Raw genomic sequence first — 12,804 nt, 5'->3', positions numbered from 1 at the left:
TCAGGGTCCCTTCGACAAAGCCCTAATCCTTTGTGTGACCCTCCCGACAGCCTCCCTCACTTCCTTGTTACGAAGAGTATAAATAATGGGGTTGAGAAAGGGAGTAAGAAAAGTATACACCAGGGCAATAAGCTTGTCTGCGCCCTCAGGTCGACTCTCAGGTGGCCCCACGTAGACAATGAAGGCAGAGCCAAAGAACAGTGCCACCACAGTCACGTGGGAGGAGCAGGTGGAAAAGGCCTTGGCACGGCTGGCAGCTGAGGGCAGCTTCAGCACAGCTCTCAGGATGCCCCCATACAGTCCTAAAATGAGCACAAGATTGCATGCGTTGATAATGCCAATCACGACAATATGGACTTGGACATTCCAGCCTGTGTCCACACACGCTAACCTCATTAGTGGTCCCAGGTCACAGAAATAATGGGCCACCTCTGTCAAACAGAAGGGCAGAGTGGCTGTGAGGCTGGCTGGCACAAGTGCAGCTGAGAAGCCAGCCACCCAAGTGGCCCCTGCCAGCCATAACTGTACCTGCCTGCTCATGAGCGCATGGTAGTGGAGTGGGCGACAGATGGCGAGGTAGCGGTCCAGCGCCATGACACCCAACAGGTAGCACTCAGTCATGCCCAAGGAATGGAAGACATAGAGCTGGACAAAGCACACGGCCGACGGGATGGGCGAGTGCCCATGGAGCAAGGTGTTCAGCAGCGTGGGCACGGTGGTGCTGACGTACCAGAGTTCCAGGAAGGAGAGGACACTGACGAAGAAGTACATGGGCGTGGACAGTCCCGAATCTGCCCGCACCAGGACAATGATGAACAAGTTGCCTGCCAGGGTGAGGAGATAGACGCACAGTGTCCCCAAGAAAGCAAGAGGTCGCAGGGTTCCAGAGGTAGTGAAACCCGCAAGAATGAAATTCTGGATCCCGGTGTGATTGACATGATCCATGATTCCTGGGAACAAGGGGTAAAGACGGAAGGTAAACTACTTCAGGATTCTTCTTGAGACATTTTCCCAGGACCAAAAGTAGAGAATGTATGACCCTGAAAATTATTTACATATTATCAAACCAAGTCCTCCAAGTCCCCTCACTTTTCAAAACAGGAATTGAAGGCCAGAGGGCAGAAGTGATTTGCATAACATCACGGTCTGTTGCTGATAGAGTCAGAATGGAGTCCAGGCTTCCTGATTCTGCACATCTCAGTACTTTTCTGATTGTGTAGAATGTGACTCCAGCGTCTCAAGCTCCAGAATATTGCCCCACACACCCCACCAGGAAACAGAAGAGATAGGAGAATTCTCATGCTCATCCTCTTATAGTCCAAATGGAATGTCCCACGATTGCAGCACCCATGTGTACCACATCCCCTGTACCCAACAACCAGCTGTACTTAACCATGGAAAAGGGTGACAAATCCTTCCTAAAATGCGACTGCTAACTTCCTTTCAGCGAGCCTCTCTGGAAGTCAGGAATGTTCCCAATAAAGCCTGAAGGAGGAAGAGGTGGGAGAAGAAAGAAATGTGAATACGCTGGAAAGAGTTCGTCAAAGCTCAGAATGATAGGGCAGCATGAAGAATCAATGAGTAAACACAGTGTATTTTGAGAAGACATTCCCAAAGGGAATTATGTACTAGGAAGTCTCTGAGGGGCGTGTGTGTGTGTGTGTGTGTGTGTGTGTGTGTGTGAACTGATGAAGTCAGGACCCTCTGGTGTCAGTCTAGAAGGGCTGCAATATAAGATAAAACACATTCCCTTTGGGAACCGACTTTCTAAACTTGCTTTGCCACTAACTCAAAGTGAACATTAAGCCTGACCGTTTCTCCTGTCTTCATCTCACCTTGCTCTTGTCTAAAATGAAAAAAGTTTAAATAGATAACCTATAGAGCCCCTTACAGCTCTGGTAGGCTGTGTTTTTCTAAAGCCACTGAAACATGTTTTGGGGGATGAGGTTGGAAATAAGTGAACTACACTAATGTGCCAAGAGTTTTCTTCCCACACATCCAATAGGCCTCTTCCCAGAAAGGCCAAAGCCCTCTCTTAGTCCTCTTCAGATCCTCTCACCTCTGCTACACCATCCCTGACCTCTACCTGTTTTGATGGCATTAAGTCTCTTGGCTTCTTTTTCAGTGTCCTTTTTACCTCCAGTACACGTCCCTACTTATAGCTCATGTTTCTGGAAATGCTGGCTTCCCCGGGCTCTTCGCTGGGTTCCCTAGGGTTGATGGGAGTGACTAGTTTTTAGTAGGGTTTCCTCTGGGACAGGATGTTGGGCAAAGCAGAGAAGCTCTATTTCTCAAATGAATTCTCTAAACTCTGCAACCCTGATCGTTGGGATCTGGAATCCAGCCTCAGGGAATTTGCCTCCCCTGGGCCACCAGAACTTTTTGCAAGTTTCATACAGCATTCTATGGGAAGAGACAAGCCATCTCACAAAAACTTGTGCACACAGTGAGAGTCACCCATTGAGCGCCCCAGAAGTGAGTTTCTTTTTTTTTTTTTTTAATTCTCCTTGCAAGAAGATTTCTTATCCAGCTTCCTTTTCTGATTACCTAACCTCATCACTATATAAACACAGTCAACATGGGTACCATTATCACTTCTGTGCTGAGCATCTCCACCTCCATTACTCCCACCACTATCTCTTCCTTCATCACGTCCTAGATCATCTATTCATTGGTTCAGTCATTGTTTATTGAATCCCTAATGCTCTGCTCCAGCTGCACTGTTCTAAGCCTGCATTTCCAGTATTACTATCATTACTTTTATCACCACCACTATTATCATTACCCAGGGCTTTCTCATGAAGCTTATTTACTTTTTTATAATAACTTTTATTTATATCCACATCCTTAATATTTTTATCACAGGTCTTGAGATTAGCCCCTGAGCTCTAACCTCAGCTGAGCACTCTATCTGAGAGCATGTATTTGGATGGACAGGGAATCCAGAAAAATAGTAGAACAAAAATGTTTGTCTATTGGAAGTAATGCATCTGAATCATTCATAGATCCAAATGTACCTTTTTTTCCAGAATCAAGTGTGAGGACAATACACTCGTTAAATTAAACTTAAGATAAAGAGGTAACCATAAAACATCAACACTGAGATGGAAGAAATCATGGAATTTTCTGAGCGCCAACTGCAGAAGCTTCTGTGGGAGCTGGAGATTTTTAAGTAAAAGAAAAAAAAAAGACACGACATTTGCTTCTGAGATTACTAATGTAACTGCAGGATTTGAAGAGTCTCATTAAGGGGAAAAAAAAACTCAAGTATTTGGACAATCAGAGAGTCTCCATCAGTCTCAACCAGCACTGAGCCTACATCCCACTTCATCTGCAATACCTGACCTCTCTCCAGGATGGACAGTGGGAACCACCTTTGACTAAATTACTGCATCCTCCGCAGTCCCAGACACCAAGGGACGCTTTGTTTCTCTCCTTTTTTTTGTCGCTCTGTATAGATTAGCCATCTGTCTAGACTCTGCAAATGAATAACCATGCTGTGCTCAGAGTTATTTTTAGTTCTCTCTATATTCACACGCCATTGGTATTCCCGTATTTCCTCTCTGTGAGGCAGGCTCCAAAACAAACTTGCTTCTTCACTCGTAGTGTCCAGCTGCATATCTGAGTGTCTTGGCACTAACTGACTAGATTAGAAGGCTACCCAAGTGACATAAATACCTGAGCACAGGACTCATAGACACCATCCAGAGTCAGCAGTGCAGAAATCAGAGATGCATGCTACAGAGCCGGAAGCCTTCCTAGCCAGGAAAGTTGTGTCTTCTCTTTCACGTCATCACCTCTCAGCATCAAGTACTCACCTTAACATTTTTTCTGTATTAGGGATGGAACGAGAGAAAGAAACAAGACTTCACGCCTCCATCAAGTAATTGATGATTTGGGGAGAAAGATGACATCTAAAATTATACATGTTTAAAACATAAGTGAAAAAAAAAATAAGTGTGTTCAAAAATTCATAGTATCATTGCTAATATTTGAAAAAAGTGTATGTTTATTAGAAATTAGAAGTGAGCAGATGAATAACTGTTTTAAAGCAATAGCATTATAAGTGATTTTAAATTTTTATTCATCTACACATTTTCTGTGCTATATTTCTATGTAATACATTCTTAAAATTATGGTTTAGAGGTTAGAAAAATTGTAACAAGTATAGCTAAAATAGTCTGAGGAATATGGGAAAACACGGCCACTCATTTATTCCTTAATTTAATACATTTTTTTAAACATTTTTCTATGCCCAGACACTATACTAGGAACTGGGAAAATGAGATGCATAAAACACAATCCTTTCCCTTAAAATATTTACTGTAGTGTTTGGGAGACAGACCCTCAAATTAGCCAATTATATAAAAATATAAATTTTTCAAACGTAATAAAAAATTTCAACCTCCTACACAATGAGATAAATTTGAAACTTAAAACTGTGAGATACTGTTTCTCAATTTTCATATTTACAAAAGTCCAAGAGTTTGCAAACATACTTTATAGAGGATGCTATTTGAAAACACACTTTCATCCATCGCTGGTGGGAAAACTAAATGGTATAATCCTTTTAGAGAATTTTTTTTAAGATAAATAAGTAATTTTATTTATTTTTAAAGAAAAAATATTTTTTTTGAGAATACCCAAATTACACGTGCATTTGCAGCATGACCCAGGAATCCCACTCCTGGGAAGGTGCATGCACATATATGAAGTGATTATACACAAGGCTATTCATTCTAGCTTTGTATTTAATAGTCAAAGACTAGAGCAACTCGAGAGTCCTTCAACAGAGGATTAGTCAAATCAAAAACACAATGGAGTACTATGGAGCAATTAAAAAAAAAAAGCACTCTTTAAAAGAAAATGGAAAGATCGCCAAGATATCTTGTTAAGAAAATAAAAGCAAAGATAGAAAAAAAGTGTACAATATGGGGCCTTATGCTTAAGAATGGGGGATTACAAAATATCCTTATGCCGGGTTTTGCATAGAGAAACACTAGTAAAGTGTTCTCCTGTCAAGGTGGAGTGAAGACTAGAAAGGAGCAGAAAGGTTGAGAAGTTGGAGTAGCAAGACTTCTGTATGTAAATACTTTTAGATTGCTTTGAGTTTTGAGTCCTTTAGGTGTATTGTTTGCTGAATAAAAGAAATTTATTATTAAAAAAAAAAAAAGTTCAGTGATGTGCTGTGATCATATGTCCTTGTTTGCCCCAGAAGACTTTGCTTTATTAAGCCCGATGTCTTACAGTAGCTATTGACAACACCTCCTAATGGATTTGCACTTAGACAACAAACTGTGTAAACTCCTCGTGGTGGAACATTAGGCTTAACGCAGTACAGAGCGAATGGCCTGATTGTGGGATATTTTAGTCCTGGCTTGTTCTCATTGTCTCTCCTGTCACAGTCATTATCCAGATGTCACTAGGGGAGGAGTGGCCAAAATTAGACCTTCCCTTGGGCCTAAGACATTACTTCTGTAACACTTTTTTCACATCAGTGCACGTAAGAAACACAGTAATACTCTGAGAGAACACTTAGGTGAACAGAAAGTAAGAGGGTGAACCCTTACTGCAGAGGGAACCAGTCCAGGGACTCCCTCAGGACTGATAGGAGCATTCGAAGGGCATCTGTTAGTGGTCGGGAGTCAGTTACTCAGCACCGCTGTTATTTCTAGCCATTGGGAAACACTGCACTAAGGATCTAGACTTTATATTTTAAAGGGAAGAGACCTGAGGGGGGCTGCAGAAGGGAAGATAGTAAAATGAAAGGAAGGGGATTTTGGAGCTATGAAAAACCTAAGAAAAAGTTTATCTCCTGGTGGGGTTGTAAGAGGGGCATTTAAAACTCTATCACACTCATTTGACTCTTTAGAGTTCATTCATTGATTTATTCATTCACCAAGCACTGTGCCAGAAAGCAATGGTGCTGCATTGAATTGTTATTGTTAGTTAATAAGTGATGTCTCCCAAACAGGACTGTAAGTCCCCAGGCTCACCACGCAGTATAGACCCACAGAGATGGGACCCACAGAGATGGACCCACAGAGATGGGACCCACAGAGAGGGGACCCACAAGGCTGTTAATTAATGTGATGCAAGCCACTGCAAAGAACAGCAGGTTCCAGCAGGTTTTGGGGGGGGGGGGTTGCCCCCCCCACAGGGAGTGCCCACAACCATTCCTGCCAAAAGAGCTGTCTGTGTGAAATGAGGTAGGTAAGAGAGGAGAGAACAGATCAGAGCTCAAAAGTGATAGACTTAGCAGGCTAGCAGAATGGAGCACTGCACTGAGGGAGAGAGCATAGACTTCAAGAAAGACTGGAGGACGTCCCGAGTTAGGCAAAGTTGACTGTGGACACTGGATCAAAAGGAGAAGCTTTACTAGGAGAAGTACCAACTCTGCTGACTTTACACATAATGAAAATGTGAGATAGGTGTGAAACTAAGCTTTCTCAAGGAAAGACATTCCCGCTGCAGAAATGTATGTGGAAAATGTTTGAAATAGTAATAACTGACATTTATATAGTGTTTAAGTTTCTACTATGTCCTCATTTTACAGATCAGGAACCTGAGGCACAGGAAAGTTAGGTGCATTACTTAAGGTCACACAGCAATTAAATGGTAGAATTAATATTCGAACCCAGGCAGACAGGCATCAAAATCCATGTTCTAATCCACTGCACTGCCCTGACTCTGGGATTTATAAGGCTAATATGTATTAAACACTTAGCATGTATTATTTCATTTAAACTCTAGAATTGTTAGAGAATTTTGTTAAAGGAAGGTAAAATTGAGGTCAGAAAGAAGTTATTTTATATTTTGTCCAGGACCACATAGTCAAAAACAGTATAACTCGGATTTGGACCAACACCTCCCCTTCTCTGTTCTGGATATTCAGATCTTACCCATCCTGGTCTAGTTCAGATCCTGCCTTTTTTACGAAGTGTTGCAATCAGAGAATCAAAACTCCCCTATCAGGAAGGTATGCGAGCAGTCTCTCTCTCCTTACTCTCACTTGGCAGATGGAGAGAATGAGGCTGAGGAGGTCTTGCCAAGGTCACCCAGCCCACGGGAGTGGATCTGGGGTTGATTCCATATTTCTTTACAGCAAGAGCAGTAATCTTCCTAATTTCACCACGTAGACATTGAGATGATTCTTCCTCCCTCAAAGGGATATTATGAAGATCAAATAAAAAATACATTTGAAAAGTGAAAGGGGCAAAAACTAAAACTAAAAAAAAAAATAAAAAATACATTTGAAAGCAGCTGTCACTGTTCTGGCATAGGGCAGAAATATACACGCAAAAAAATTGGTTTGATTTTTTTAGCAGTTACTTACGTAAGAAAGAAAAATGGAGAATATTTAAAACCCATACAGTGGCTAGTCTCTGCCAAGATTCTGGTCCTGTCTGTCCCCATAATATTAATGACTCCCTTTGGCAGGTATTAGATCTTCAGTGCACACATTACTAAAGTACAGAAGTTTCCAATCTGAGCAGTAATTTTCAAACTTTGCTCGGCAGAAGAAGCGGTGGGGGAGCTGAGACAGGATGGGATCACTTCCAGGTCCCCGTCTCTACTTTTTATCTCAGTCTGTTTTCTACTTTGTACATGTCTGCTTGCAAAGCTTTCTGTCGCTCTGTTTGCTGCTTGGTTTTCCTTCCTTTCTTTTATTTTTTTAATGTATTTATTTAATATGGTTCCAGCTCCCTTCTAAGGTATATTCTATAGTATTAGAAGAGAACTCAGACAGCACCCCCATTTCCAATACTTTGTTCTTGCTACATTAAACAGTAATTTATTATCTCCAGCTTCTAGCCTCCTGCCCGATACAATCGTCCTCCCCTCCACGGAGCTGCATTTGATCACATGATAACCCCAGATCACTGGGTTTCCCCCTGATACCCTTTCTGCCCATGGCTTCCTGCTTCACATCTGAAACTTGCACAAGTTATAATTTTAATCTCCTTTTTGCCAACTTTGTTTTCCACCTTTTCAGCCTTTCCCCTGGAATCTTATCTTGACAAAAGACCCGACTTTCAGCTTTAGATTATCTTCTTTCTCTCAATATTGTACTTTCTCTGTAAGTCAGAAGTATAGGAAAAACATTTACACTTAGATGGTGTCTCTGTCTTTGTCCTCCTTTATGGCATTTCTCCCCCATTAGATTGGGATGGAACCAAAGACGTACCTCCTTTCTCTCTACATGTTCCAACTCTGATTAATCCTGGACTATGTCTTCTTGGGTGAGTGTCTGCAGCATATTGACAAATGATCTGATTGATTTATTTTCCATTTACTTGAACTCTGGCCCAGTGATTGACTAACCAGCTGGTTGATGCCTCTAGTTACCAAGAACCGGGGCTATAGCAATAGAGATTATCAGGGTTCCTTCAGAATAGTCCTAATCCTGACACTGATCCTCCTTATGGCCTCCTTCACCTCCTTGTTGCGAAGGGTATAGATGATGGGGTTGAGGAAAGGAGTGAGAAGGGCATACACTAAGGCAACATGCTTGTCTGTGCCCTCAGGGTGACTGCCGGGGAAGCCCACATAAACTGTGAAGGCAGACGCATAAAACAGTGCCACCACAGTCACGTGGGAGGAGCAGGTGGAAAAGGCCTTGGCACGGCTGGCAGCTAAGGGCAGCTTCAGCACAGCTCTCAGGATGCCCCCATACAGTCCTAAAATGAGCACAAAGTTGCACCCAGTGGCCACACCAAGTCACTGCCCCATGGACCCGATGATGCCAGCTTGTGTCCACACACGCTAACCTCATTAGTGGCACCAGGTCACAAAAGTAATGAGCCACCTCTGTCAAACAGAAGGGCAGAGTGGCTGTGAGGCTGGCTGGCACAAGTGCAGCTGAGAAGCCAGCCACCCAAGTGGCCCCTGCCAGCCGTAACCGTACCTGCCTGCTCATGAGCGCATGGTAGTGGAGTGGGCGACAGATGGCGAGGTAGCGGTCCAGCGCCATGACACCCAACAGGTAGCACTCAGTCATGCCCAAGGAATGGAAGACATAGAGCTGGACAAAGCACACGGCCGACGGGATGGGCGAGTGCCCATGGAGCAAGGTGTTCAGCAGCGTGGGCACGGTGGTGCTGACGTACCAGAGTTCCAGGAAGGAGAGGACACTGACGAAGAAGTACATGGGTGTGGACAGTCCCGAATCTGCCCGCACCAGGACAATGATGAACAAGTTGCCTGCCAGGGTGAGGAGATAGACGCACAGTGTCCCCAAGAAAGCAAGAGGTCGCAGGGTTCCAGTGGTAGCGAAACCCGCAAGGATGAAACTTTGGGTCCCCGTGTGATTGACATGATCCATGATTCCTGGGAACAAGGGGTAAAGACAGAAAATTAACAATGTCAGGATTTCTTCCTCTATTCCAAAAATGTTCCTAGTGCCATGAACACTGAAAATGAGCACCTGAAAGGAACTTAACTTTAACCCGTGCTCCTCACTTTGCAGTAGAGGAACTGCAGTCCTGAAGGCACAAATGGTTGGACCCGTATCATAAGATCTGTTGTTGACAGGGCTGGCACTAGAAACCAAGGCTCCTGGTGCCAGTTCAGTCCTCTGTGTTATAATGTTATGCTCCGGAGACTCAGGCAACTGAATTTCTTCCCTACTCCACCATCAGGAAACAGGAGAGACAGGAAAATTCCTACCTCTACCCTTCCTGTACTTTCCAAAGATTAAATAACCAGCAATATCGGGCTATGGAAAAGAGATAAATCATCCCTTAAAAGTGACTGCTGAGGCCAGGAACCTCCTCTAAAGTTTATAGACTGTTCTTCGAAGGAGTCAAAGAAAAATAGATGGGAAATAAAAGAAATGCAAAATCTCTGAGAACAGTTCCTGAAATCTCAGGTCCCTAGTGCCTGATGACAATTTACTTGAGTGTAACTCTTTTGAAAGGTAATCTCCAAAAGAGAAAGGCACCAGGAATTCTCAAGGAGGAAAACCATGACGTCAGAACACCCAAGCAAGAAGCTTTCTGTAGTATTTTTTTAAGCCTTCATTTAAGTCAGGGATTTGGCTTTGTGAGCTTGCTGGTCACTAGCTGGCGACGCACAGTGGGCTGAGCACCTTCTCCGTATATAAACGCAACTTCTCTTTCTCTAAAATAAAAAGATTTGAACTGATGTTTCCTAAGACTCTTACAACACAGAAAATGTATAGTTTCCTAAAAATCATTGAAAATGTTTATGGGCTAAACAAGATTGTATTGTGTAGCACAGGGAAATGTATATAGGACATTGTGGTAGCTCACAGTGAAAGAGAATGTGACAATGAATGTATGTATGTTCATGTATAACTGAAAAATTGTGCTCTACACTGGAATTTGACACAACATTGTAAAATGACTATAACTCAATAAAAAAATGTTTTAAAAAAAAGAAAAGAAAATGTTTATGGGCTGTGGGGGATGCAACACCGCTGTTCCTAAAATTTTCCTTTCATACCCTAGTAGCCCTCTCACAGGAAAGGTCAAAGCCCTCCCCAGTCCTCGCCTTCACTGCTCATCTCTGCTGCACCATCCCTACCTATTACCTGACTGTTTCGACGACATCAGGACTTGTAGCATCCTTCTCAGCATCCTTGTAGCCCAAGACACTTCCCTCCTTATATCTCATTTTCCTGGAAATGCTGGCCTCCCAGGGGATGCTTGCTGTGTGTTCCCTGGGTTTGATGGGGACGACTAGTTTTCAGTTGGGCTTCCTCTGGGGCAGGAAGTTGGGTACAGGAAGGTGAAGCAGAGCAGCTCTGTTTCTCAAATGACTTTTCTCAACTCTGCACTCCCACTTGTCGGGCTCTGAATCAATTCTCAGGGACATTGCCTCCTCTGGGACATTGCCAGAACTTCTGCAAGTTCCACAGAGCTTCCTGTGGGCAGAGACAACCTGTCCTGCATAATGTTATGCACACATGTAGAATAACTCCTTGAGCACCCAAAAGTGAGTTTCCTCTTCTTAAAAATTGCCCTGCAAGGACAATTCTCAGTTTCACTTCCACTCAGCTCTGTTAATCAGAGCTAGATGACCTAAGAAGAATAAATCATCAAAATACCAACTGCTAACCTGACCACAGCATTAAAAAGATCAGCAACATTGTTACTCTCCTTATTTCCAGGACAATTGCCACCACCTTTTCCATGTCCACTATCGTTTATTTATTGATTCAGTTATTATTGAATATTTACTATGTGCCAAACACTGAACCACCACCACCACCACCACCAGTATTGCTGTCATCATTTATACCATCATCACCATTATGATTATATGGGACATTCGATAATGCTTATTCAGTTTTCCATCCCCACTGTCATTTCTATTGCCATCAGTAGCATCTTCATAGACGTCCTTCAGTCAGCTTGTGAATTCTGACCTCGACTGGGGATAATACATAAGCATGAACTGGATGGGTATAAAGGCCATGGAAGTAATAGATGGAAAGAATTAATTTGCCGGAGAATAGAAGATTTGCATCATTGGCCAATGCAAATGTGGTTTAACATTTAGAAATCGGAGGCAGAGGACAAGGTAATAACAAAATTAAATTGGCTATCAGAACATTAATCATGAAAGATTTGCATATAGAGCACGTAAGTGTTAACTCTCCTCTGATTAGCCAGGGAAATCTTCCTATGAAAGCTGGAGTTGTTTTAACAACATAAAAAAATGTGCTACGTGGTTTTGAGAGTTTTACTTTAGAACATAATGGAACCTCAAGATTGGAAGAATCTGTCCTTAAGTAAAAATTTTTCAGATGCTTGTTCAGTCTTTAACAACCTTGTGCATAGATTCCACTTCATGTGAAACCCCTGGCCTTTCTCCAGGGTAAATGGTTGCAACTACCATGACAAAACTGCTGCATTCCCCACAGTCCCAGCACGAACACACCTGTAATTTGTAGTCTTATTTATGAACCTACAAGGGAGATTCTGGGACAGACCGCACCCATGCGTTGTAGTACCTCCTCCTGGCTTGCACTAAAGGGTGTATAATGGCTGTGTGTTGCCTCTAGAAAGCAATCAGTGTGACACAAACATCTGTTTATAAGAAGCTCATCTGCAAACCCAAATCGATGCAAAAATATATGCAAGATATTTAGCAATGTAAATGAATAAGAAGTGAGGTGCTTGACTTAAAAGTAACATGGAAAGGGAAAATAAAAGTTGCAGCATTCCCAATTCAGGCCTTGCTCGGCCAAGGAAATTGTTCATTTTCCTCTCAAGTTACCCGCCACTGGTAAAATGTACTCCCTTAACACTTATTAGAAATGGAGCAAAAGAAAAGAACAAGGTCTGATGTCTCCATCAAGAAATTCATGATTTAGCAAAGGAGACGATTAAAACTGTTAAGTGTTAACAAATTATTTCAAGTGTCAACATTATACAATGATTATTAATATTTGGAAAAAGCCTATGTTACAGGAAATTATTAGAAAGGAATAGATGAATAATTGCTTTAAAATAATGTTATATGTGATTTTAAAATTTTATTCATCTAGATATTCTGTATTATGGATATATTTATACATAATATTGTTTTCCGAGGAAAAAATGTGATCCAAAAGTTAGAAAAGGTGTTACCAAAAGCAGCTTAAATAGTGTGTGGAGAGGGGAGATAATAGTGATTCATTCATGAAATGCTTTCTATTTCCCATACCTCCTACTAGGCAAAGTTTAAGATTCATACAACACAATCCCTTCCCTCAAGATGCTTAATTTGGAGTGTGAGTAATAAGATCCCCAAATAGGCATTCATAAAACAATAAAGGCACTTAAATACATGAAA

The 12,804-nt window shown here is 42.2% G+C and overlaps 2 protein-coding genes across 2 annotated transcripts; both read right to left on the bottom strand.

Moving 5' to 3' along the window:
* Positions 1–945, bottom strand: LOC102520661 (olfactory receptor 6N2-like). Its single transcript, XM_006178272.1, has one exon. It carries the CDS (start codon positions 943–945, stop codon positions 1–3), a length of 945 nt encoding a protein of 314 aa, XP_006178334.1.
* A 7,434-nt stretch (positions 946–8,379) lies between these two features.
* Positions 8,380–9,325, bottom strand: LOC102504982 (olfactory receptor 6N2). Its single transcript, XM_006178288.2, is given in 2 exon segments — positions 8,380–8,721; positions 8,723–9,325. Coding segments are annotated over 2 exon segments (945 nt in total).
* Between the last annotated feature and the right edge of the window lie 3,479 nt (positions 9,326–12,804).

The sequence above is a fragment of the Camelus ferus genome, chromosome 21, assembly GCF_009834535.1.
Source record: "Camelus ferus isolate YT-003-E chromosome 21, BCGSAC_Cfer_1.0, whole genome shotgun sequence".
In the NCBI taxonomy this organism is placed as follows: Eukaryota; Metazoa; Chordata; class Mammalia; order Artiodactyla; family Camelidae; genus Camelus; species Camelus ferus.
The sequence above is the reverse complement of the archived record's forward strand: the minus strand, read 5'-3'. Positions and strand labels throughout refer to the sequence as shown.

Excerpts from the sequence above, each read along its gene's own strand:
- LOC102520661 (XM_006178272.1), bottom strand. The coding sequence starts at position 945 with ATGGATCATGTCAATCACACCGGGATCCAGAATTTCATTCTTGCGGGT.